The sequence below is a fragment of the Ranitomeya imitator genome, chromosome 3 (genome assembly GCF_032444005.1).
Source record: "Ranitomeya imitator isolate aRanImi1 chromosome 3, aRanImi1.pri, whole genome shotgun sequence".
NCBI classification, from domain to species: domain Eukaryota; kingdom Metazoa; phylum Chordata; class Amphibia; order Anura; family Dendrobatidae; genus Ranitomeya; species Ranitomeya imitator.
The window spans coordinates 770,738,944-770,766,644 of record NC_091284.1 but is presented as its reverse complement, the minus strand read 5'-3'; the positions used below and the strand labels follow the sequence as shown (position 1 = coordinate 770,766,644).

The window sequence follows — 27,701 nt, the reverse complement described above, 5'->3', positions numbered from 1 at the left end:
CTGTCTCCTTCCCCACCACCCTGTAGAATGTAAGCCCACAAGGGCAGGGTCCTCTGTATCAATCTGTAATTGTTAGTTTGCTTACTTTAAGTGATATCTGTAATTTGTATGTAACCCCTTCTCATGTACAGCACCACTGATTAAATGGTGCTATATAAATATATAAAATAATAATAATAATAATAACTAGAGTTGAGCGAATTTTTGAAAATTCGGTTCGGTTTACGATCGGAGGCAAATATTGAATTTGCAACGCTCACCGAACATCACTGAAGTCAATGGGAGTTGAAATGACCAAATATGTTCGGAACCGATCTTAAAACATAAATTCGGCACAAATAGGGAACCAATACGGCATGAATTTGGCAAATTCAGATTTGGAGATCATTTCCAAACAAATTCACTCATCTCAGTGATGACCTATCCTCATTATAGGTCATAATTAGTGATGAGCGAGTATGCTCGTTACTCGAGTTTCTCCAAGCATGCTCGGGTTGTCTAACAAACAGGCAATCTCCACATGTATTCAAGCTGTCTAGCAGCCGCAAATCATGCAGCTGCGTCGACAAACTAAATCTCCAAGCACGCCAAAATACTCTGAGACAACCAAAGCATGCTCGGAGAAACTCGAGTAACGAAGACACTCGTCATCACTAGTTATAATATGTTCATCCTGGATACCCCCTTTTAAGCTTAACTTTAAAAGAAACCAGTCACCTTCTATATAGTACTAAAATTAGTTCCGATATTCTTACCTGGACCTTCTTGACTTGAGGTGGGTTTGGTTACACTCGATCCGTCAGGTTTTCCTTTGGGCTTTAGAGCTGGAAACAACTTCATCATGAGTTCTGAAGCTGGCGGAGTATCTGGTGTACTAATAGTTGCAGCTTTAAGTTGGTCCCCATTTTTTGATGCCACTTTCCTTGTGATGGCTTTGTCCAGGGCATCTGTAGTACTGTTACTGGTGTACTCGGATGGGATAAACTGCTTAGTAGCAAAATTACTTTCAAAAACACCTTGCAAACTTTGCACATTTCCAAGGTCATCCCACGTCCGTTCATCATCAAACACTATTTGACTCGAGTCAGAGGATGAAGAATCATCATCACCTTTGCTGTCTTCTGCCAGTAGTGTTTTCTCCTTACTGTCATTACCTTCTCCATCTGACAAGTCTAGATCAAAATCCCGGCCATTACCGTCTCTGTTAAGCCTTTTAGGAAGACCCTCAAGATGGTCAGTGATAGGGCCCTCATCCTTCATGCTGCCATCACTGTCTAAATCTTCATTTTCACTGGAGACAGAGTTACTATGCTCATCCCCTGAAGATGCATAGTCCCCTTCACTTGAAACCGGGTCAGAAGTGTGAGATTTTTTCGCTTCCTTACTAGTCCTGTGTAACGCGGAAGAGTTCTTTCCACTTTGATCAGGAAGTACAATGTTACGAGTAATTTTTGACAGTGACCCTTGCACCTCCATTTTTTGGAATAACTTTCCCCCGCCCGTAGTCCTTTCAGAATTACCCGCTTTTTCTAGATGCTTTTCTGCAGATTTAACTGGTGTAGATGATAACCTGCGGCTGTCACTCTGAAAATTCTGATCAAGAAGTTTTTGGACAAAGGAAGAGTTGCTGGAAAAGGAGAGTTCCTCTGCAGCCTGCTCGAGGAGTAAAAACTCATCTAATTCATAGCGCTCCTTTGTCTTCTCCTTCTCCCAATTTACCGCCCGTTTCTGAAAGGAAATTTCGAAGGACATCTCTGCGAGGTCGGCTGTTTTTGAGTCCCCATCATGTACCTTATTGCCTGGTTTGTTTGCGGCAGTTGACATTGTGCCCCCCACATTTTCTTTATCAAGTTCTAGCATACTTTTTCTCTCCACAGTAACAGGACGCACCCCACTTAAAGTGGTTTTCTCTCCTGGCTGTCCGTGTGCAGTGCTTGAGGACACATTATGCTTTATGTTATGGCTTTTGAGGATGACTTTTTTCTGTGTTGCCTCATTTTTCTCTCCTGCAGGTAGAACTGTGGTTTTACTTAATCCTGACCCAGTATCGGATGTCTGATCTTTGATCAATGGTGCGATTTTCCTTTGAACAGGAACTTTCTCCACTTTCTGGCTAATGGTGACTTCTGAGACCTTCTGGGGATTTCCTTTGTTTTCTTGATGTTTGATTTGTTTTTTAGGTGCATTTTTAAATCTAGCAATCCCCTCGCCTTTACGAAGGAAGGGTCTTTTAGCAGCATGTTTACTCTTTGATTGTTCTTCGATGGCCTTTAGCATAAGACAAAGCAAAATATTAATAACTGGACATTTTAGGTTCACAGACAGAAGGAAAAAAATAATGATATGGGCAGTAAACATGTAAAGGACCATTAAATCGGTCACCAGGTTTTTGCCATCTCATCTGAAAGCAGCATAATTTAGGGGAAAAAAAGACCAATTCCAGTGATGTGTCACTTATATTACTGAGTGCAGCAGTTGTGAAACAATCCGTTTTTAGATGTAGCAGAGCTCAAAAGTGAACCCCACCCGATTAGCAGCTTTATGTATACATTGCATATTGACAGCGAATTGCTAATCAGTACTGGGGGTGGGGTTGGATCAGGATACATGTGGGCACAGAGTCCAACAGTGATAATCTCCTGCTGATAAAACACTCATTGTATTGAAAGAGTACACAGCCTAATAAATGACACATCATTGAAATTTCAGTCTCAACCCCTACCTCATGTTGTTCTCACATTACATAGAAAAAACTGCTGACAGATTCCCTTTAACTACATGGGTTCTCTTTAACCGTTCACTACCAATGTTGTACCCAATATGTGATGATGCATGCGATTGGTGAAGCTGCAATAACTGGACACAGAACCCGAAAGTACAACCTTTCGTGCTGCTCCCAGTGTATAATAGATTGGGAAGCTGCGAATGGCATCGGGAATAAAGATTATGTCTCTTTCTGTATGGCCATCAGCAACACCTTGGGATGTTACAGGAACTTTTCTTCATGTTATCACCCCACTTTTATAGTTAGGAAAGATATGTGCTCGTTTTCTTTCACATCCAGGCTTTGCTCACATCTGTTCAACACATGACAGGAGCCAACTGCGCCTGGTGGACCAAATTATCTACAATGGTGGTCGTCATATTTACTGGACAAAGTAGCACAGCATTCAACAATTTTTTTGTATGCCATTTTTGTAGATTCTGTGACATTAGCTCTGATGCACATGTAAACATAGATTTAGGGAGCTTTTTCTTTTTTTCTACTGGCACATAATTCATCCTCTGCTCATACCTGGGACATTTGCCTACTGAATGATTGGGTTAACTGGCATTGTGTTTTAAAGGGGTTCTCCGAGCTACACATACGTTTCTACAGTACCGCCATCTCACTGCAGATTGCACACGGTCAGGATTCTGCTCTGTTTGCTTGCTCGAGAGAGGTCGTGTAACCACTCATATGCCAATTACATTCTGGTGTGCAAAACTAGAAACTTTTCATCCTTCTTAGGCCTCTTTCACACTTCTGTCGGTACGGGTCCATCGCAATGCGTCGGGCAGACGGACGTTGTGAAAGTTTTGCACGACGTGGGCAGCGGATGCAGTTTTTCAATGCATCCGCTTCCCATTCTGCAGTCTGCGGAGGAGGGGGCGAAGTTTCGCCCACGCATGCGCGATCGAAAATGGCGGACGCGACGTACAAAAAGCGTTACATTGAACGTTTTATTCTGACAACGGTCCGCCAAAATACGACAGGTCCGTCGCACGACAGACGCGACGTGTGGCCATCCGTCGCGATCCGTCGCTAATACAAGTCTATGGACAAAAAACGCATCCTGCGAGCACATTTGCAGGATCCGTTTTTTTGCCCAAAATGACAGATTGCGACGGATTGCAAAAAATGGAAGCGTGAAAGAGGCCTTACAATGAATGATCTATGGAAAGAAGCAGATCAGAGTTTAGTGGGTATAAGACCACAGCACATGAGCGATAATTGCTCAAGCCAACAAATAAGAGTGGAATCCTGATATTGTGTTAATTACACACTATCAATATTCCTCACTGCAGATTGCCGAATAAGTGATGTGGAACTTTAGGCTTCTTTAGTACTAGAAAATATTTGAAGATTAAGGTACCGTCACACATAACGATATCGTAAACGATATCGTTGCTTTTTGTGACGTAGCAACGATATCGTTAAGGAAATCGTTATGTGTGACAGCGACCAACGATCAGGCCCCTGCTGGGAGATCGTTGGTCGCTGAGGAAAGTCCAGAACTTTATTTCGTCGCTGGAGTTCCCGCTGACATCGCTGGATCGGCGTGTGTGACACCGATCCAGCGATGTCTTCACTGGTAACCAGGGTAAACATTGGGTTACTAAGCGCAGGGCCGCGCTTAGTAACCTGATGTTTACCCTGGTTACCAGCGTTAACGTAAAAAAAACAAACACTACATACTTACATTCCGTGTCTGTCCACCGGCGCTGTGCTTTTCCTGCACTGGCTGTGAGCGCCGGCCGGAAAGCACAGCGGTGACGTCATCGCTCTGCTTTCCGGCTGACCGGCGCTGACAGTGCAGAGGAAAGCAGAGCGCCAGAAGACAGACATCGGAATGTAAGTGTGTAGTGTTTGTTTTTTTTAAGTTAACGCTGGTAACCAGGGTAAACATCGGGTTACTAAGCGCGGCCCTGCGCTTAGTTACCCGATGTTTACCCTGGTTACCAGGGGACTTCGGGATCGTTGGTCGCTGGAGAGCTGTCTGTGTGACAGCTCTCCAGCGACCAAACAGCGACGCTGCAGCGATCGACATCGTTGTCGGTATAGCTGCAGCGTCGCTTAGTGTGACGGTACCCTTAGTTCATAGAGACACACGGCAAATATAAACTGCTCACTTGCAAAACATTATGGTGTTGCATTTTATACCTTAGCACTACACACACCAGTCTAAAAAAGTTAAAAAAATAAGTATTTAATATACTGTCGTTTGGAGAGGTCTGTAATTCTTATCGTGAGTAAACTTCAAATGTGAGAGACAGAAACTAAAAATAAAAAGCAGAAAATCACAACCCTTTAATGAGTCGTGCAATATGACTTAGGATAAAAGCCAAATCAGTATCTCAATTCGCAGACAGAGTGTTTCGTGCTGTTGGCCCTCGTCAGTGCGAAGCATGAGAACTACTGTATCCTCACCCATCCCTTGTAGATTGTGAGCCTTCGCGGGCAGGGTCCTCACTCCTCCTGTACCAGTTATGACTTGTATTGTTTAAGATTATTGTACTTGTTTTTATTATGTACACCCCTCCTTACATGTAAAGCGCCATGGAATAAATGGCGCTATAACAATAAATAATAATAATAATATAATAATTAATTTGTCTAGGTGAGAGGCTCTGGACTGAGGTCTAAGAGGTAAGGTTTCTCCTTGTGCCAGCTCTGGCTTATTAAGAAGGCTTATTCGCCGTGCAATGATCCTCTGGGAAATTTAATATGCAAATTGCCTCTTCAGAGAAAAAGCAATAAACACTGTGTCTGCGAATTGAGATACTGATTTGGCTTTTATCCTAAGGCTGCCGTCACACTATCAGTATTTGGTCAGTATTTTACATCAGTATTTGTAAGCCAAAACCAGGAGTGGGTGATAAATACAGAAGTGGTGCATATGTTTCTATGATATTTTTCCTTTATTTGTTCCACTCCTTGTTTTGGCTTACAGATACTGATGTAAAATACTGACCAAATACTGCTAGTGTGACAGCAGCCTAAGTCATATTGCACAACTCGTCAAAGGGTTGATTGTGACTTGTAGGATCGCTACTTCCAACAGGTGGCAATACAGAGTTTAAGTCCTCTTTTTCTCTGAAGAGGCAATTTGCATATTAAATTTCCCAGAGGAGCATTGCACGGCGAATAAGCCTTCTTACCTTGACAATCCAGAGCTGGTATGTCACTCTCCACAAGGAGAAACCTTACCTCTTAGACCTCTTGTATGAAATAAGCATTTGATCTCCTACCAACCAGCAAGAATTCTGGCTCTCACAGACCTGTTAGTGTTTCTTTAACCCCTTAAGCCCCAAGAGTGGTTTGCACGTTAATGACCAGACCAATTTTTACAATTCTGACCACTGTCCCTTTATGAGGTTATAACTCTGGAACGTTTCAACGGATCCCGGTGATTCTGACATTGTTTTCTCGTGACATATTGGGCTTCATGATAGTGATAAAATTTCTTTGATATTACCTGCGTTTATTTGTGAAAAAAAATGTAAATTTGGCAAAATTTATGAAAATGTCGCAATTTTCCAACTTTGATTTTTTTATGCCCTTAAATCACAGAGATATGTCACACAAAATACTTAATAAGTAACATTTCCCACATGTTACTTTACATCAGCACAATTTTGAAACCAAAATGTTGTGTTTGTTAGGGAGTTATAAGGCCATGTTCACACTTTGCGGTTTTTACCACGGATCCACAGTGTTTTGACGCTGCGGATCTGCAGCAGTTTTCCATGCGGTCTACAGTACCATGTAAACCTATGGAAAACCAAATCCGCTGTGCACATGCTGCGGAAAAAAACGCGCGGAAACGCAGCGTTGTTTTTTCTGCAGAATGTCAATTCTGCACCCATTGACTTGTATTGAGTCGGGCACATCCACAGCAAAACCGCAGATGTAAAAAAGATCTGCAGTTTAGCTGAGGAGGAAACACTGCAGTTCGGGAGGGGGGAAGAGTGTGGTCGGTGACTGTGTGCGTGTGTGCGGGCGGGGTCTGCGAGCTCTCCGTGCCGGGTCTGCGGCCTGTCCGGGTGGTCTGCGGCCTGTCCGGGTGGTCTGCGGCCTGTCCGGGTGGTCTGCGGCCTGTCCGGGTGGTCTGCGGCCTGTCCGGGTGGTCTGCGGCCTGTCCGGGTGGTCTGCGGCCTGTCCGGTTGTTTGTGGCACTGTGTGTGCAGGCATCGTCCAATGGGACTACAAGTCCCATCGGGCTATGCCTGCTACAGTGACAGTCACACATTGGCCAATGATGGGACAGTAGTAGTCCCATCATCCGGCTAATGTGTTGAATGTATAAAAAAAAAAAAAACACAAACATACATACAACATATTAGATACAACATACATACATGCAACATACTACATACATGCAACATACTACATACATGCAACATACTACATAGATGCAACATACATGCAACATACTACATACATGCAACATATAACATGCAACATACAGTACATTCATACATTACATACAATACATACAGTACATATAACAGAGTACATACTCACCATCACTTGTCACTTTGATCCTCGAAGCCAGTGTCACCTGTAAAAAAAAATTAAAATAAACAAACTATACTGCCAGATCCGCAGAAAGCCAATTAAAACGAGTGTCCCATGATGATCTCCCGTGGAGGACAGCAGCATCAGATGATGTGACCGCTCTTCAGGGGCTCCAGTAATACAATGACGGAAGGTACCCTTCCGCACTGTATTCCTCCGCCACTGTAAAAAATAGTCCCTAGTCTCACTTGTGGCACTGCTGTGTGAGAAAGTTCCCACGCAGCAATGCCATAAAGTGAGACTCTGAACTAAGGTAACCTCAGTGATGCACTGTAGGAGCCATTGTCTCCTGTCAGTGTGTCACTGAGGGTCCTATAGAGCAGTGACATCACCCGATGTCACTTTTCTATAGGGGAGATCGTCGTGGGACACTCGTTATTAATTGAACTGCGTCGGACAGGGAGTATATGGTTTATTATTTTTAATTTTTTTTTTTTTTTTACAGGCGATCGAGTATGGTAAATATGGTTAAATTAAGAATATTAGAATACTTTTTTCTGGCTGTGTCTTTATTTTTTATTTAAATCTTACACTACTCTAGGATTAATAATGGATAGGCGTTTGTTTCCGTCAGGCAGGATCGAGCAAATTTTTGAAAAACGGATCCATTGCAAATAGTGAAAAACTGATGCAACTGATCCGTTTTTTTATTTTTTAGACAGGGAGAATGGAAAATGTGCATGATTTCAATGGAATGCATGAAAAACTGGATTCGAAGGCCGGATTCATCATTTCACATCTCAGTTTCACACACTTTTCGCCGGATCCGTCGCTGCGCGTTTTTTCGCAGGACAGAAAAAAAAAAAAAACTTTCCTCTGTACGTTTTTTCTGTCTGCAGGAAATCGTTTCTTTTGACGAATCCGGCAAAAAACGGATGAAACGTGTGGTCATCAGGCGCAATCCGGCGCTAATACAACTCTATGAGAAAAAAATGGATCCGGCGGAAAAAAAACCGGATCCGTTTTTTTTCTAAACTCGCCGGATTATGCCTGATGGCAAAAACCTGATGTGTAAAAGTAGCCTAACTATCTATATATCTATCTCATCTACAGGGAGGAGACGCTCGGTACAAGGTGAGCACATCGCCTTGTACCGAGTCTCAGGGAAGCCCACAGGGAGCCCCCTCCCTGTGCGATGCTTCCCTATGCCCCTGGAATGCTGCGATCATGTTTGATCGCAGTGTTCAGGGGGTTAATGTGCCAGGAGCGGTCCGTGACACATAGTGCCGGATGTCAGCTGCGATAGTCAGCTGACACCCAGCCGTGATCTGCCACGTTCCCCCTGTGAGCGCGGCCGATTGCATATGATGTACTATCCCATCACTGGGAATTAAGTCCCAGGTCACCTTGACGGGATAGTACGTCATATGGGATTAAGGGGTTAAGAAGCCCTCCTACTCTGCACTCATTACCTGTATTAATTGCACCGGTTTGAACTTGTTACCTGCATAAAAGACAACTGTCCACACACTCAATCACACTCCAACCTCTTTACCATGGTCAAGATCAAAGAGCTGTCTAAGGACACCAGGGACAAAATTATAGACCTGCACAAGGCTGGGATGGGCTAGACGACAATAGACAACAGCTTGGTGAGAAGGCAACAACTGTTGGAACAATTATTAGAAAATGGAAGAAAAACAAGTTGACTGTCAATCTTCCTCAGCCTGGGGCTCCATGAAAGATCTCGCTTCGTGGGGTAAAGTTGATTCTGAAAAAACGTCAGTTATCTGCTCAGAACTACATGGGAGGACCTAGTCAATGACCTGAAGAGAGTTGGGAAAACAGTCGCAAATATTATTGTATCACACTACACCATCATGGATTAAAATCCTGCAGGGCACACAAGGTCCCCCTGCTCACACCAGCACAGGCCCATCTGGATGATCTAGAGGAGGCATGCGAGAAGGTCATGTGGTCAGACGAGACCAAAATAGAACTTTTTGGTAACAACTCCACTTGCCGTGTTTGGAGGAAGAAGAAACAGGGCTGTCGATTTGGAGTCGGTGTCCATTTTGGTGGAGTTGGCATAAAATGGACAGACTCCTAAAATATATATAATAAATTGGTATCGTAGTTCAATGCAGTATAAGCTGTAAATCTTTTCATAAGTATTTGGGAAAGTTATGAAATGTCTTATACAGTTAAGTCCATATATATTTGGACAGAGACAACATTTTTCTAATTTTGGTTATAGACCTTACCACAATGAATTTTAAACAAAACAATTCAGATGCAGTTCAAGTTCAGACTTTCAGCTTTCATTTCAGGGTATCCACATTAAAATTGGATGAAGGGTTTAAGGAGTTTCAGCTCCTTAACATGTGCCACCCTGTTTTTAAAGGGACCAAAAGTAATTAGACAATTGACTCCAAGGCTATTTTGTGGACAGGTGTGGGCAATCCCTTCGTTATGTCATTCTCAATTAAGCAGATAAAAGGCCTGGAGTTGATTTGAGGTGTGGTGCTGCTCAGTACTGTCCAGTGTTGTGGAGTCAGGGGAATTGAGGAGTCAGTCGGAGGGTTGGCTTACCGACTCCACAGCCCTGAGAATAAGGATGAGTACAACCCCAAGAGCACCCTCCAAACCATGAAGCATGTTGGGGAAAACATCATACTTTGGGGGTGCTTTTCTGGAAAGGGGACAGGACGACTGCAGCATATTGAAGGGAGGATGGATGGGGTCATGTATTGCAAGATTTTGGACAACAACATCCTTCCCTTTGTAAGAGCATTGAAGATGGGTCGTGGCTGGATCTTCCAACATGACAATGACCCAAAAACACACAGCCAGGGCCACTAAGGAGTGGCTCTGAAAGAGGAATTTCAAGGTCCCAGAGTGCCTAGCCAGTCTCCAGACATGAACCCAATAGAAAATCTTTGAGAAACATTAAGTTTTACCTTCCTCCAATATGTAACAGCCCTGAAACCTGAATGATCTGCAGAAGATCTGTATGGAGGAGCGGGCCAACATCCCTGCTGCAGTGTGTGCAAACTTGATCAAGAACTACAGGAAACATCTGACCTCTAATTGCAAACAAGTTTCTGTATCAAATATTAAGTTCCGTGTTTCTATTGTATCAAATATTTATTTCATGCAATAAATGCAAATTAATTATGTAAAAATCATGCAAAGTGATTTTCGGGATTTTTTTTTATTCTGTCTCTCACAGTTGAAGTGTACCTACAATATAAATTATAGACCTCTCCATTCTTTGCAGGTGGGAAAATGTGAAAAATTGAGAGTGTATCAAATACTTAATTTTCCCCACTTTAGGTTTTATTGGTGTAGGTCAAAAACAAGAAATGAAAATTCAAAATGGTTCCAGCAGCTAAAGTTATCGGTCAATCATTCACTTACTTAGGACATTTATGAATCAGTCTCTGGTTTTCATCTACATTAAGACAAAGAGTCCTTCCACAGATCAATCATTCATTTAGGTTTCTAGGCAAAAAAAATTGAGCCTCGTGTGTAACCCATAATTGCCTGGAAATGGTCTCACTACATATGTCTACACGTTTGGAGCACATACACATTCAGAAGTTGTTGGTTGACAACTATTCTTCCCATCTCAGTCTTGGAAAATTGTCCAAGGACCTTAATATGGAAGTCAGGAATGATCTGCGGACAAATGCCTCTAAAGCCACGTTCAGTATTCGGTCAGTGTTTTACATCAGTAATTGAAAGCCAAAATCAGGAGTGGAACAATCAGAGAAAAAGTATAATAGAAACATATGCACCACTTCTGTATTTATCACCCACTTCTGGTTTTGGCTTACAAATACTGATGTAAAATACTGAACGTGTTAATATGGCCTAAGAGCAGCTTACCTCCAATTAGAACAAAAGATCCACCATGTCAAAACTCAACAAGACAAAGTGGAAATTAGTTTAATATGAAATGGGCCCTATGAAAGTCACCTGCTGCAGGTTAGTTTCTTTCAGTCTTTGTTCTTCAATCGTCATCTGCTCCTCCAAGAACTGTTCAAATGATTTATTTCTCTCCTTGATGCTGGACTCAATGGGCCTACAGAAAACACATATTGTTGCATCTTTACTATGGAACATTGAATAGATCTTTGGTTTTACATGTCTGATATTGATGGTCTATCTAAAGGTCATCAAATTGAAAAATCAGTTTGAGTCGGAACCTCTGAACCTGCCAAATTAAAGGGAACCGGTCACCCCCAAAATCGAAGGTGAGCTAAGCCCACCAGCATCCGGGGGTTATCTACAGCATTCTGTAATGCTGTAGATAAGCCCCCGATGTCACCTGAAAGATGAGAAAAAGAGGTTAGATTATACTCACCTGGGGTGGTGGTCCGATCGGGAAGAGGGCAGAGCAAAGTACTGCAATGCGCAGGCGCCGGGAAAGGTCACAGAGGCCCAGCGCCTGCGCACTGCAGTACTTTGCTCTGCCCTCAACAGGTGTCGCAGCGTAAAGACAAGAAGAGGACATCATCCTATGAAGATAGGAGGCCCTGGACGCGACGCCCATCGGATTGGACCGCAGCGGGACCACCCCTGGGTGAGTATAATCTAACCTCTTTTTCTCATCTTTCAGGATACATCGGGGGCTCATGTACAGCATTACAGAATGCTGTAGATAAGCCCCTGATGACGGTGGGCTTAGCTCATCTTCGAGTTTGGGGGTGACAGGTTCCCTTGAACTGTTGAAGGGACTTCTGCAATTACTGTAGCTTCAACTGACAGTCATACATTTAATGCTGACTAAATCTGGTATTGTAGCACTGTGGTTTGACATCTTAGATATCAATGGGTAATCCATCAAATATGTGATATTATCAGCACAGAATGACTGCTCAAACCAATAAAAGGCGCTTGGTGCTTCATAGCGGGGCCAATCATTTTCATACACCTTCCCACCTGCTTGGTTTCCATCTATCTCCACCCTTCTCTTGCTCTGTAAAGCCAGAGCTGTCAATCAAAGAAGTGGGGGGTAGAGGGGGAGATTGAGAGAAAACAAGCAGGTGGGAGGGTGAATATAAATGATTGGCCCGCTGTGAAGCACCGAGTGGCAGGACTTAGTTTGAACAGGCATTGTGCTGATAGAGTTCCTTTAAGGTCAATTTACATAGAATGAGATCTTGGTGCCGAGATCTCCATCTGCGCATGCGCCGCACCCTGGCAGCCATTTTCCAGGAGTCCATCGCACAGGAAACCATGTAACTACGGGGGCTTTGGCCTTTCACAAAATGTTGGCAGAGCCCCTGCAGCGCTGGAGACACCCGCAGCAGCACCGGACACCCCTGCAGCAGTGCGCCGCACATCGGAACACCCCCACATCCCAGCCTGGCATCACCCCACTCCTGCCTCCTCCAGCAGTGACTCTGGAACCCTACTTCACTGCAGCCACCGACCCCAGTAAGCAATAAGACGCATGGATTATAAGAAGCACAACCATTTTATTGAAGAAAAAAAATTTGGGGTGCGTCTTATAATCCGGAGCGTCTTCTAATCCAAAAAATACGGTACTTTATTTTTCTTTTATCCATTCTTTATTTTTCAAACTTATTAGGTTTCCAACAACAGAAAAATCCTCTAATAAACCAAGTTTATTCTATGTCTAAAGGCCTCCAAACAGATTGGTCAGGTTCAGCCTTCTTTCATACAGACGATATCTGGTATGTATGGCACCTCCAGACTCTCGTCTGACAGATGACAAAAGGGTAGAGCAGGATTGAGCAGGTGGAATCGCAACGCCCGATCCTTGTTTTTAGGGAGATAATCCGCTGACAAACAAACAATGCACGCTCCCGGTAAGCTGGGGGGTGATGATAAATTAATACAGAAAGATACTGGACATAGTGGATAACTGTATGATTTTGTTTTAAAAAATAATTATTTTCTAAAACCCAGAATAGAAGATAGTCTGGTTTCCTCCTTGATCCACAAAAATAAACGCTGTAAACAAGGGATCCAGCTCTCTGAAATGATAACTAATTATATTAATGCTCAAACTCAAAAGATGACAAGTTCATATGTATGCAAGTCTCAGGTTACAGGTGTCTTTTATATACCATCATATTAAATCATAGCCACCGTCCTCACGAGGAAAAGTTTGTACAGAAATGTGTTATGATTGAGCTTTGACCCCCACCTTGTTCCCCGCACCATCCATGCAGACAGCATTAGGCCATGTGCACACGTTCAGTATTTTTCGCGTTTTTTCGCTATAAAAACGTGATAAAAACGCGAAAAAAACGCTTACATATGCCTCCTATTATTTACAGTGTATTACGCATTTCTAGTGCAAATGTTGCATTTTTTTCCGCGAAAAAAATCGCATTGGGGGAAAAAAAAAGCAACATGTTCATTAAATTTGCGGAATTGCGGGGATTTCGCACACCTAGGAATGCATTGATCTGCTTACTTTCTGCATGGGGCTGTGCACACCATGCGGGAAGTAAGCAGATTATGTGCGGTCGGTACCCAGGGTGGAGGAGAGGAGACTCTCCTCCACAGACTGGGCACCATATAATTGGTAAAAAAAAAAAAAAGAATTAAAATAAAAAATAGTCATATACTCACCCTCTGATGGCCCCGGAGTCTTCCCGCCTCTCAGCGGTGCATGCTGCCGCTTCCGTTCCCATAGATGCTCTATGTGAAGGACCTGCGATGACGTCGCCGTCTTGTGATTGGTCGCGTGACCGCGACGTCATCGAAGGTCCTGCACACACACACCATCTATAGGAACGGACGCCGCTGAGGAGATCGGCTGTCTGCAGGTGAGTATAACCATTTTTTTTATTTTTTTTTTATTTTTTTTAAACATTCTATCTTTTACTATAGATGCTGCTTAGGCAGCATCTATAGTAAAAAGTTGGTCACACTTGTCAAACATTATGTTTGACAAGTGTGACCAACCTGTCAGTCAGTTTTCCAAGCGATGCTACAGATCACTTGGAAAACTTTAGCATTTTGCAAGCTAATTTCGCTTGCAAAATGCTAAAAAAAAAAAACGCAAAAAAAAAAATGCTGATTTCTTGCAGAAAATTTCCGGTTTTCTTCAGGAAATTTCTGCAAGAAATCCTGACGTGTGCACATACCCTTACAGGTGGGTCCCTAATCAGCATAAACAGTAAGAAGAATGACAGATACAGCGCTAATTAGCTCAGCTTTCCCCCTCCCTGGGGGGTAAATCACTCACCTGTCCTCTGAATTGCTCCTATTGTGCAGTTCTCGCAGTACCCTGGAGGAATCTTCTCCCTGAGAAGAATCTTCAGATTCTAATTCATCACCTATAATAATATTATCTCATTAACAGGATTATTGCCATAGTTTTTTTTTTTTTTTTTTTACTTAAACATATGTACCTAGTGCAAAAATCATTTTTACAATTTGGGTTTCATTAAAAATGTTTCACCATTTGGGGTTTACAGGCTTTCCGATTCCTTGCACAGTCTACTTTGATGTGGTCATAAATCAGCTGAGAGGAGCTCAGTAAAAGTCATAAAAGAACACATACCATATATACTCGTGTATAAGCCGAGTTTTTCAGCATTTGTTTGTGCTGAAAATGCCCCCTCGGCTTATACACGAGTCACGGTATAGAAAGCTGGTGGGGGAGGAGGGTGGCGGAGCAGCAGGTGCCAGGAGCCGGCGCACACATCATACTCCTTTACCTGCGCGCCCTGGGTGCTGGCACTGCATCTCGTTCTGGCCGCCAGCGCTTGCGTGCAGCTCTTCTTGTGCTCAGCGGTCTCTGGTACTGCTGATTAAGGTGATGAATATGGACACGTCTCCACTCCCATAGGAATGGAGCACATATTAATCACCTTAATGAGCGGTACCAGCGACCGCTGAGCACAGGAAGAGCTGCAGGCGTCAGCGGCTGGAACGAGATGCAGTGCCAGCACCGAGGACGCGCAGGTAGGTGAGTATGATGTTTTGTTTTGTTTTTTTTTTTAATAGGAAACAGGCACACAGCGATAGGGGATAAGGAGGCACGCATAATGGGGGGAGGTATTCATACCAGGACAGGGGAGGGGGAGCCACGCATACAGGGAAGGAACGGGGGAGGCATTCATACCAGGACAGGGGAGGGGGAGCCACGCACACAGGGAAGGAACGGGGGAGGCATTCATACCAGGACAGGGGAGGGGGAGCCACGCATAGCAGGACAGGGATAGGGGACAATACATACCCAGCTTATACTCGAGTCAATAAGTTTAGCCAGTTTTCCATGGCAAAAGTAGGTGCCTAGGCTTATACTCGGGTCGGCTTATACTCAAGTATATACAGTACTCCTTCAGAATGGCAAAGTGGGCTTAGAGCAGGTCTGGAATACACACACACAAAAAAAAAGAGCGACGTAAATGGGACAGGGCTGTATGAAGAAACACCATTGTGATTGTTAGAAAAGAAATAGAGTGGAAGCAATGTATAAAATAAGTGTGTATCCAGAGAGGAGGATGGAAGGAGAAAAAGGGAAAAGTAAATGAAATTGAAAATAGCGGAGACAAAAAAAAAAAACTATGGATTTCATGGGGATCAAACTGAGTTAAAGGCCAAAACTAGATAACGAATGAGAGTTGATCGCACTGACAGGTGGAACCTGTCGACTTTGGCTCCCTCTAGGATGGGTAGTTTTAAATGACGGGCCTCTGCTGTAAAGCCAAAACATGGGGCACAAACATTCTGTTACACCCATACTGGGGAAATATTCCCAATATTCCCGCTATGTGATCTTTCTCACACAGTGATCCTTTAATTTACAATATATTGTCAGAACCACTCACGGTCTGAATTCCCTTTGTGGCAACATTTTTATTTATTGTTCATTTATTATTCATTCTTTTATCCATATTTTCAATGTCTTGCCTTTTATATTTATATAGTTATATCATCTATTCTGACCACAATAAGAACGCTTCAATACTTTGCTATTCTTTGTTTGCTCATTTGTGTCTTGCTGTTTTTTCTCTGTGGTTCATTTTCTTCTGTGGTCAGGAGAAAATGGGCCATAGAATTTGTTGTGCAATTTCTCCTGAGTACGCCAATACCCTGTATGGGGGGGGGGAAAGCCACTGTTAAGGCGCATAGCATGGCTCAGGAGGGAGCACAGTGTGACTTTTTGAATGCAAAATTGGCTGGAATCAATGGTGGCGAAATGTCGTGTTTGGAGACCCCCTAAACAGTGGAACCCCCCAATTCTAAACAACCAACTTCTTGCTCCCTCTTTGACCACTTACATTCTGGCTTCCGGTCACACCATTCCACTGAAACTGCCCTAACTAAGGTCACCAATGACCTATTAACCGCCAAGAGCAAGCGACACTACTCTGTCCTCCTCCTCCTCGACCTGTCGGCTGCCTTTGACACAGTGGACCATTCCCTATTATTACAGACCCTCTCATCCGTTGGCATCACAGACTTGGCCCTATCCTGGATCTCATCATACCTAACAGACCGGACATTCAGCGTCTCCCACTCACACACCACCTCCTCACCTCGCCCCCTATCTGTCGGAGTTCCACAAGGTTCAGTTCTAGGGCCCCTGCTCTTCTCCATTTACACCTTTGGCCTGGGACAGCTCATAGAATCTCACGGTTTTCAGTATCACCTCTATGCTGATGACACACAGATCTACATCTCTGGACCAGATATCACCTCCCTACTAACCAGAATCCCTCAATGTCTGTCCACTATTTCATCCTTCTTCTCCGCTAGATTTCTGAAACTTAACATGGACAAAACAGAATTCATCATCTTTCCCCCATCTCACGCGACCCCCCCAACGAACCTATCCATTACAGTAAATGGCTGCCCACTCTCCCCAGTCCCACAAGCTCGCTGCCTCGGGGTAATCCTTGATGCTGATCTCTCCTTCAAACCACATATCCAAGCCCTTTCCACTTCCTGCCGACTTCAACTCAAAAATATTTCACGAATCTGTTCATTCCTCAACCATGAATCTGCAAAAACCCTAGTCCATGCCCTCATCATCTCTCGCCTTGACTACTACAACCTCCTGCTCTGTGGCCTCCCCTCTAACTCTCTCGCACCCCTCCAATCTATTCTAAACTCTGCTGCCCGACTAATCCACCTGTCCCCCCGCTATTCCCCGGCCTCTCCCCTCTGTCAATCCCTTCACTGGCTCCCCATTGCCCAGAGACTCCACTCCAAAACCCTAACCATGACGTACAAAGCCATCCACAACCTGTCTCCTCCATACATCTGTGACCTCGTCTCCCGGTACTTACCTACACGCAACCTCCGATCCTCACAAGATCTCCTTCTCTACTCCCCCCTTATCTCCTCTTCCCACAATCACATACAAGATTTCTCTCTCGCCTCACCCCTACTCTGGAACCCTCTACCACAACACATCAGACTCTCGCCTACCCATCGAAACCTTCAAAAAGAGCCTGAAGACCCACCTCGTCCGACAAGCCTACAACCTGCAGTAACCACCGATCGACCAAACCGCTGCATGACCAGCTCTATCCTCGCCTACTGTATTCTCACCCATCCCTTGTAGATTGTGAGCCTTCGCGGGCAGGGTCCTCACTCCTCCTGTACCAGTTATGACTTGTATTGTTTAAGATTATTGTACTTGTTTTTATTATGTATACCCCTCCTCACATGTAAAGCGCCATGGAATAAATGGCGCTATAACAATAAATAATAATAATAATAATAATAACCATAACCCCAACACACCTCTAACCCTATTCCCAACCCTAACCACAACCCTTTCCACAACACACCACTAACCACAAACCTAACCCTAACCACAAACCTAACCCTAACACACCCCTAATCCCAACCTTAACCATAATCACAACCCTAACCACAACCGTAACCAGTCCCCTAACCCCAACCATAACCCTAACCACAAACCTAACTCTAATCCCAACCCTAACCACAAACCTAACCCTAACACACCCCTAACCCTAATCCCAACCCTAGCCCCAACTCTAATGGAAAAAAATACTTTTTTTATTTCATTAGTTTTACCTAACTAAGGGGTGATAAAGAGGGGTTTGATTTACTATTTTTTTTATTTTGATCACTGTGATAGTTCATCTTGATCACTGTGATAGGGTCTAATAGAAAACATTTTCTTCCTGGGAGATGACGCCGGCGGCCCGGGGGGAGAACCCCATTTTTCTCTCCACTGATGTGCGATCACATCAAAGGAGAGAAATTAAATGGGAAATGTGACTTCTTTTTTTTTTGGCAGTCGCCGTTATTCCATTAATAACGGCGATCGCAACACTGGGGTCGGTAAAAACCAACCCGAATCATGTTCTCTGGGGTCTCAGCTACCCCAGGTAGCCAAGACCCTGGAGAAATTCCGAGTCCGGGGGGCGCTATACACTTATTTCTCAGCGCCGTTAAAAAGCTGCACCGAGGCATAAGCTCCCTTAACTTCTGCCGTTAAAAGGCATATCGGCGGTCATTAAGGGTTTAATGAAACCCAATTACAAAAATAATTCTTACACCAAAAGACACAGATTTAAGTAAAAACATTGCCCCAAAAGGTGAGCAACACGTAACTATGCATGGTCTCTTCTAGACATATATACCATCCACAAATATTTATTGAGTCCCAAGACAAAACAAGGCTGAATTTTACTTACCGGAGTAATCTTCAGCGTCCTCCTCATTTAACAACTCCTCTAGCGTTTTGGACTTTTCAGGACTAAGTTCTCGAACAGAAAGAGAAGGCGGCCGAGATGGACTTCTGTCTTTGGCGAGCAGTTCCTGCCTCTTGTATGCAGAATCTCTGGGGATGTTTCCACTGACTGGGGACATGAGGCGCGAAGGATGTTTTGGGGACATTGAGCTGCCAACTTGTCCAGATATGAGGCTCTGCTGCTCGTGCTCTGTAACAGTATAAAATGTCTCAAATTGACTCCAATTCTCTCTGAGCAGTAGTCAGCAAACAGTGTTCTGGTAGTAACAGTGTTTAGAATGTTTAAAAAGTCATTGCCCCATTTTTCTCTTGTCGCCCTGTATTACATCCGTATGACCTATCAGGACATTTGGGCAACAACTGACTTTGGAAACAACTTTTATTTATACATTTTTAAACCATTTCTTTCCTATCCAAAACATGCAAATTGTCTCTTCAGAGAGGAAGAGGGCTTGAACTCTAGTGCCACCTATAGGAAGCAGTGAATCCTACAAGTCACTATCGACCCTTTAACGAGACTTTCAATGACTTAGGATAAAAGCCAAATCAGAATCTCAATTTACAGACACGGTGTTTCGGGGCACTGCCCTCATCAGTGCAAAGTATGAGATCTGATTTGGCTAGGTGAGAGGCCTAGACTGGGATCTGAGGGGTAAGGCTTCTTGTGGACAGTGACATTTCCTAATCCAACAAAGAATCAAGATGAAGCAACATTGCCATTAGATGTAAAAACCATCTACACCAGACCTGGGCAAAGTGAGGCCCAAGGGCCAAATGCAGCCGTTTCGGTGTTACAGTGCAGCCTGTGGATTGGGACAGCCGAAGAACTGAATTCAGTGATGTCCCACACCACGTGGCCGCCTCCTTTGCAGCAGCTACAATTATTTTTTTTCTAATTCACAGTACATTGTGGGACATTGAAGGGGCATCATGCTCTGCCATAAGGGACATCATAGTGTGTAGGTTTTTTTGGGGTACATATTGTGTAGGGCAGGGGTGGGGAACCTCCGGCCCGTGGGAAGGTCCCTGGAGTCAGCAATGTCCGGGCGGCAGCCGCATCCTGCTGGCCTTTAGCTCCAAGTGCACGGCACACAGCGTTCATCACTGAACGCTGCCTGCCCTGCACATGAACGGTGTCATTGGGGTGGGCGGGGTTAGCGTTGGGGTTGACAGGGCCAGCGCCAGATGCGCTCCCGTCCTACTGTTCCGGAAGAGGAGCTGCTGCAGCCAGAGTCCAGAGCAATCTCTGTGCTAGCAGCTCTGCAGGTGATATGTGTCCCTCAGCTAATCTGTGTGCCCACTGTGATCTCTGTGCCCAAATATGATCTCTTTGCCTTCCAGCTATGTGCCCCCATGTCATCTCTGTGCCCCTCATCTATGTGCCCCGTGATCTGTGCCCCAATATGATTTCTTTGCTGCCCCAACTATAAGCCCTATGTGATCTCTGTGCCTCCCAGCTATGTGCTCCCATGTCATCTCTGTGTCCCCCAGCTATGTGCCCCGTGATCTATGTGCACCCCGCTATGTGCCCCAATATGATCTCTTTGCTCCCCCAACAATAAGCCCACTGTGATTTCTGTGCCTCCCAGCTATGTGCCGCCATGTCACCTCTGTGCCCCTACTGTGATTCATCACCCCAGCTATGTGCACCCTGTGAATTGTGCCCCTCAGTGATCTGTTCCCACGTGACCTCTCTGCCCCTGCAACTATATGCCCCCGAGATATTTGTGCCCTCCAGCTATATGCCCCCTATGATCTGTGTACCCTTGTGACCTCTCTGCCCCCTGCAGCTATATGCCCCACTGTGATATCTGTGCCCTCCAGCTATATGCCCCCTGTGATCTCTGTGCCCCCAGCTATGTAGCCACCTGTGATCTGTTCCCCGTGAGTTCTGTGCCCTCCAGCTATATGCCCGTCATCTATGCCCCCAGCTATATGCCCCCTGTAATCTGTGCCCCCAGCTATGTACCCTCTGTGAGTTCTGTCCCCTCCGGCTATATGTCCCCCTGTAACCCTGTGCCCCTCAGCTATGTGCCCCAATATGATCTTTTTGCTCCCCCCAACTATAAGCCCCCTGTGATCTATGTGCATCCGTGTCATCTGTGCCCCCTATGATTTCTGTGCCCCCAGCGATCTGTTCCCCGTGATCTCTCCGCCTCCATAGCTATATGCCCCGTGATTTCTGTGCCTCTCAGATATGTGCCCCCCTGTGATCTTTTCCCCGTGATCTCTCTGCCCCTCCAGCTATATGCCCCCTGTGATCTGTGCCTCCCAGCTATTTACCCCCTGTGATCTGTGCCCTCCAGCTATATGCCTCCCTGTGATCTGTGCCCCCCAGCTACGTGCAGCCCTGTGATCTCTGTGGCTCCCAGCTTTGTGCCCCCCTGTGATCCCTGTACCCCCTGCTATGTACCCCTGCAATATTTGTGCTCCCATGTGATCTGTCCCCTCCAGCTATGTTCCCCTCAGCTATGTGCCCCTCTGCGATCTCTGTTCCCCGCAGCTACGTGCCCTCCCTTGATCTTTGTGCCCCCCAGTTATTTCTGTGCTCTCCAGCTACATGCCCTCTCTGTGCCTGCCAGCTATGTGCATCCCTGTGATCTCTGTGGCTCCCTGCTTTGTGCCCCCCGTGATCCCTGTGCCCCCTGCTATGTATCCCCCTGTAATATTTGTACTCCCATGTGATCTGTGTCCCCTGTGATCTGTCCCCTCCAGCTATGTGCCCCGCCGTGATCTGTGTCCCCCAGCTATGTGCCCTCCTTTGATCTTTGTGCCCCTCCGTGATCTCCGTGCCCCCCAGCTATGTGCCCTCCTTTGATCTTTGTGCCCCTCCGTGATCTCCGTGCCCCCCAGCTATGTGCCCTCCTTTGATCTTTGTGCCCCCCCCCCCTTGTGATTTCTGTGCCCCCCTGTGATCTTCGTACCACCCCTGGAAAAGTAACTGAGAAGCAACATGATCAGCATCACCTAAAATCACAGCTGCAGCAAAGAGAAGCAGCTCCAGCCGTCACATTAAGGGTGAATTACCATAATTACGGTAATTGTTTGACTAAATATACCAGGGTAATTTTCAAGGTGATCATTTTTATGTGGTCGCCGATGATCGTAGAAATTTCCAAATGTCCCCCGGCCCGAAAAAGGTTCCCCACCCTTGGTGTAGGGGATCTGTGTGGGGATATGCTGTGTGAGGTTATAATACTGTGTGGGGACATCATACAGTTTGGTGGGCTTCGTGGGGACATCATACTGTGTGAGGTTGTCATTCAGTGTGAGGGTATGTTATACTGCATAAGAGGGTTTGTGGGCAGGGCTGTGGAGTTGGTGTCCATTTTGGTGGAATCACAGTCAGCATAAAATGGACCAACTCCTAAAATATATAATACATTGCGTACAGTAGTTCAGTGGAGTATGTGCTGTAAATGTTTTCATAATAATTTGGGAAAGTTCTGAAATGTCCTATAAATGTCTGTTCTGTTCCTGATCTAAGGATCGGCTTTAAGTTGAGATGAATCTGTGCTGCACTTCATAGAAATGCTCAGTAGTGACCATGGCTGTGGTGTCGGAGTCAAGGAAACTGAGGAGTCAGAGGTTTGACTTACCGACTCCACAGCCCTGTTTGTGTGGACATTACACTTTTTGAGGGGCTGTGTGGGGACATCATACTTTGTGTGGGGACTGTGGGGAGCAGAATTAAGCTTGGTCAGTTGGATTGGCCTTCCACAACAGTCACAGTCTGTGATGAGCCCCCTTTGGAAAATTAATTCCCCCACCCTGATCTACCTTTGGTGTATAAAGTGCCTATGCAGACTTATCTAATGGAATGGCAAAACACAAACTCTGTAGTGGTGCTACCCTCTTCAATAAGTAGGGGAGCCAGGGATAGGTGATAAGAGTCTGATCAGGTCTTCTCACCCATGAGAACGTGTCCAATATCCCCTACTAGAATGGAGCACTGGACACGCAAGTGCACTGTAACAACATATTGGAACATTTCTTAGAGTTTACACTGGCCAACGGTGGCTGGTACATGACTACTGACATGAGGATCAAGATACCAGGTGATGGGCGCACCCACGGTAGCAGATGTAATCAAATTATCAAAAAAGTGCAAGAAGAATAAAATATAAATTTAAAAACACCACATTTTGGCTGTATTTAGCATTCGTCAAAAGGCTGGATACAGCTGAAATGTGTTGCGTTTTTAGATAAATTATTTTAACCTTCTGGTAGTTTTTTGGTAACGTGCTAATGTGGGAATGCCCTTCACCTGGTATCTTCACCCTCATTATGCCCTGTCTGAACTCCCTTGGAAGAATTTCCATCAGCACACAAGGCCGGCTGCAACTATTGCATTTATTTCATGCATTTTTAGGATTTGTGCTCAAATATGCACAACTCCATCAGGTGAGCAAATTCCTTTTTTATTTTAAACTTTTTTTTTTTTAACTTACTAGGCTCAGAAAGCGCCATCTTCTCTCCCTTTTCCCTTAAAGGAATTCCACTATTGCTATTCCGATCATAGAATCTGAAATGTGGTTGTTAAACAGCCTGTATAGTCCAACTGCGCAGTGTGATCAGTAATGGATTGTCTATGTGCAGAGAACAGTTTTATTCTTAGCAGCATGTGTCCTGTTTATACAAGATGATGTGCTGCCGAGAACGATGGATGTAAGTAAGGAAGAAGGATTTCACCCGACGAACAAGTGTTTTGCTCATTCATCAGGTGATGCACAGCCTGCTTTATCAGGAAAAGAACATTCCTAGGATTATTCATTCTTGATAATCGTACAAAACAAATCCACCCAAAGGCTTCAGTGATGATTTATGAACTCCATGAGGCGCTGTAGTTATAGTAATGACTACATCAGAAACATTATTACGGTACATTATTTTTTGAGGTATTACCAATGGATCAAACGTATACTAAAACGGGGTGCACAAAGTAAATGTATGAATATTGTATGAATATTGACAATATTACACATTCCCATTATAACATATCCAGTGACATTTCTGCTTCCTATTACTCGGATGTTTTCGGTTATACGGGCATTGCTATAACAACCCATGTATAGAGTTGTAGTCACTCTGGTCTATCCGGCTTACTACACACAAGCCGTGCAAGCCACAGGAGCTTGGTCTGTCAATCTCCAGCAAAAACCACCAGAAATTCACTGCAGGCCTCAGGCGTGCCGTTCGTTAATTGCCGGAGTTCAATAGCTATGGGTAAGTCACCAGACAGAGTTATATTATGTTTCCGTTGTATGAACCTTTTCATTTCTAAACCATGAAGAATGCAATTAGCCCCAGCCGGTGATGAGACGCTTGTTGATGAGCCTGCTGACTGTAGTCGTCACATGAGTGACCACAAATATGAGACTCGCATACATGTAGTCAAGTGACCGACCACCAGAACAGGGAATAGTGGGCAATCGCTTTCAAAATTTGTCAATGTTGCACAGAATGAGTGCAAACTTTCCAAACAACTCCTTATATCAATTTTGTCATATGACGACAAGTTCCATGTGTTTATTATCAAAGAACAAGACTGGTCTCTTATAACAGTATGGCAAAATACAGGAAAAAGCAGAAACTAGATGAGCTCACCGTTGTAGGTATCCACCATAGCATAAGTTTCGGAGGTCCAGCAAGCTCCTCAGCCAAGGCAAGAAAATCCAATATAAAGACAAAAGGCCGGCATCTCAGATAAAATCTTGGCAGCTTTATTACACTTTCATTAAAATCGAGTCACAAACAGGACACATTTCGATTAAAACTATTCAAGTTGAAACGCGTCAAAACCGAACTCTGTCCTGTTTGTTACCTGATTATAATGAAAATGTATTTAAACTGCCAGGATTTTATCGGTGATAGTAACATAGTTATTAAGGTTGAAGGAAGACTTTAAGTCCATCTAGTTCAACCCATAACCTAACCTAACATGCCCTAACATGTTGACCCAGAGGAAGGCAAAAAAAAAACCCACGTGGCAAAGACATCACCATGTGATGTTGGCCTTTTGTCTTTATATTGGATGGCAGAATATACAGTTGCCTTATTGACTGTCAGTTTTAAAGGTTGCGTAATCTTTGGACAATCATGAAGGTTCCCCTGACAATAAGCATCAGCAATTATCTGTAAACAACTGGAGATCCCCCTCAATGAGTGTTTCATTCCTCTTTAGTGCCATCACAGAAAAGAAAGCATTGCACACTGTCCATTACAGTCAAATGATGGTCCCCATGATGCAAGATGTGCCGGGTAAACTAAAGGGGTCCTCCAAGAATGTAATAAAATGGCCCATCACATAATTCAAACGGCAGCCAGTCTTAGGCTGTGTTCACATGTCCAGTAATGATCTGTCAGAATGAATCCAGCAGCAATCCGTTGGCAAAAAAGTTGTGCAGACAACTGTTTGGTCCTTTTTAAAAAAAAAAAAAAAAAATGCTCTCACCCAGATCAGTTTTTTTTTTTGTTTTAACATTGAAGTCTATGGATAACGGATCTGTTAATTAGCCATCCATCGTTCTCCCATTTCAAACGTATCCGGTTTTTGCTTGCGGAATCCTTTAGAAATGGAAGACAATGGATGGATATTTCAACAGACTTGTTTTCCATAAACTTCAATGTTAAAAAAAACGTATCCAGCAGAGATCAAGAGATCATTTTTTTAAAAGCAGACTAAAAAGGTTGTGTCTGCACAACTTTTACCAATGGACTGCTGCTTGATCCATTCTAACGGAATATTACTGGACATGTGAACATAGCATTAGTCAGTTGTCAGGACAGACTGCAGCCTGAAGGTAACAGCTCTCAAGACCTGTGTCTCAACTGACAGAGGAGCTCTATCAAAAGCACATATACCTGTGCAAGGGAAGAAAAATCTACTCGCTGACTGGGCACAAAGGATTTTTTATCCAGCCTCAGCCCTGATTCACCCAAGATTTATATCTTCTAGGTCTTGTAGTTCTACAGCAGCTCCGGTATGTGTGCTTACACTAGTCTGTTATTGAGACACAGGTCTCAAGAGCGTTCCTTCAGACTGCAGTTTTGTCCTGACACGTGACTAGGATGAGATACCATTTGAATTACATGACAGGGTCTATTGTATTACATTCATGGAAAGCAACTTGAAGAGCAAGAGAGGCTCCTTGGAGCTGCTCTCTAACTCTCAGGTCTTATGCACCTGGCTATATCACAGCTCACACGTTATAGACCACTCATTCAGGTGCATGCCTTCTTGTGTTTTGAGGACTATGGGTTGGTTCAGATGGGCGTATTTTATTTTAAAACATGTCTGCCCAGTTTTTATAACAAGAATCCACACCCACCTGTGATAACTGAAACCATATCACACGAATAAGGGGGATACATACCAGAGTATGGTGGCTGCCGAGACACTAAATTAAGTAGCATTTTTTGCTCCTCCATGAGCTTATGTAGCTGCTCCATTTGCTGCTGCTTTAACTGCTCTTGTTTCTGCTGTTGCATTTCTTTAAGCTACAAAAGAAACATACAATGTCAGGTTTAATGATGTGTTGTGTAATACAGACTGCTGAAAAGATGGCAGATGCAAACAAATGGCACAATTTACATACAAACACAAAAGGTGTGTTACCTTAAAGGGAACCTGTCACCTGAATTTGGCGGGACTGGTTTTGGGTCATATGGGCGGAGTTTTCGGGTGTTTGATTCACCCTTTCTTTACCCGCTGGCTGCATGCTGGCTGCAATATTGGATTGAAGTTCATTCTCTGTCTTCCGTAGTACATGCCTGCACAAGGCAAGATTGCTTTGCACAGGCATGTACTACGGAGGACAGAGAATGAACTTCAATCCAATATTGCAGCCAGCATGCAGCCAGCGGGTAAAGAAAGGGTGAATCAAACACCCGAAAAATCCGCCCATATGACCCAAAACCAGTCCCGCCAAATTCAGGTGACAGGTTCCCTTTAAAGGGAACCTTGTCTGCTGATTCATGCTGCTTGAACCAGAGCAGCCGGAATCAGAGACAGAATCCTGCATTACAAATATTTATGTTTTAGGGTTCATTCAGACGTCAGTTTTTCACCCATGAAAGTCTATGCTGCTCTTCACATGTTGTAATTTTTTGTGGACAGAGTGGTCCATTCAAAATTGTAGACACAAGACTGATGTTGATCTGAGAGTCGGATCAAACTCAGCAATGAAAGTCTATGGGTCCCTGAAAAAAAAATCCCTTCCCAAGTGCTATTTTTTTTTTTTGCTGGACTAAGAGAAATAAAGATGGGGAAACATTTTTTGTCTCCTATCAGAAATTTTTTTTTTATATATACATATATATACATATATATATATATATATATATATATATATATATATATACACACACACAGTACAGACCAAAGTTTGGACACACCTCATTTAAAGATTTTTCTGTATTTTCATGGCTATGAAAATTGTACATTCACACTGAAGGCATCAAAACTATGAATTAACACATGTGGAATTCTATACTTAACAAAAAAGTGTGGAACAACTGAAATTAATGTCTTATATTCTAGGTTCTGCTTTGATGACTGCTTTGCACACTCTTGGCATTCTCTTGATGAGCTTCAAGAGGTAGTCACCGGGAATGGTTTTCACTTCAAAGGTGTGTACTGTCAGGTTTAACCCCTTCATGACCCAGCCTATTTTGACCTTAATAACCTGGCCG

General features: G+C 44.1%; 1 protein-coding gene across 2 annotated transcripts in view; it reads right to left on the bottom strand.

Moving 5' to 3' along the window:
- Positions 1–27,701, bottom strand: part of CPAP (centrosome assembly and centriole elongation protein) — a 94,214-nt gene that overhangs the window by 52,558 nt on the left and 13,955 nt on the right. For both annotated transcript variants that reach the window (XR_011319431.1, XM_069759066.1), the window contains exons 3-7: positions 26,384–26,507; positions 18,952–19,197; positions 14,514–14,604; positions 11,264–11,369; positions 756–2,268 (exon numbers count right to left, since the gene is read on the bottom strand). Coding sequence is in view for 1 of the 2 variants with exons in the window: in XM_069759066.1 (XP_069615167.1) it covers positions 756–2,268; positions 11,264–11,369; positions 14,514–14,604; positions 18,952–19,197; positions 26,384–26,507 (2,080 nt within the window). In the remaining variant the exon portion in view is untranslated. The remainder of the gene's footprint in view (positions 1–755; positions 2,269–11,263; positions 11,370–14,513; positions 14,605–18,951; positions 19,198–26,383; positions 26,508–27,701) is intronic.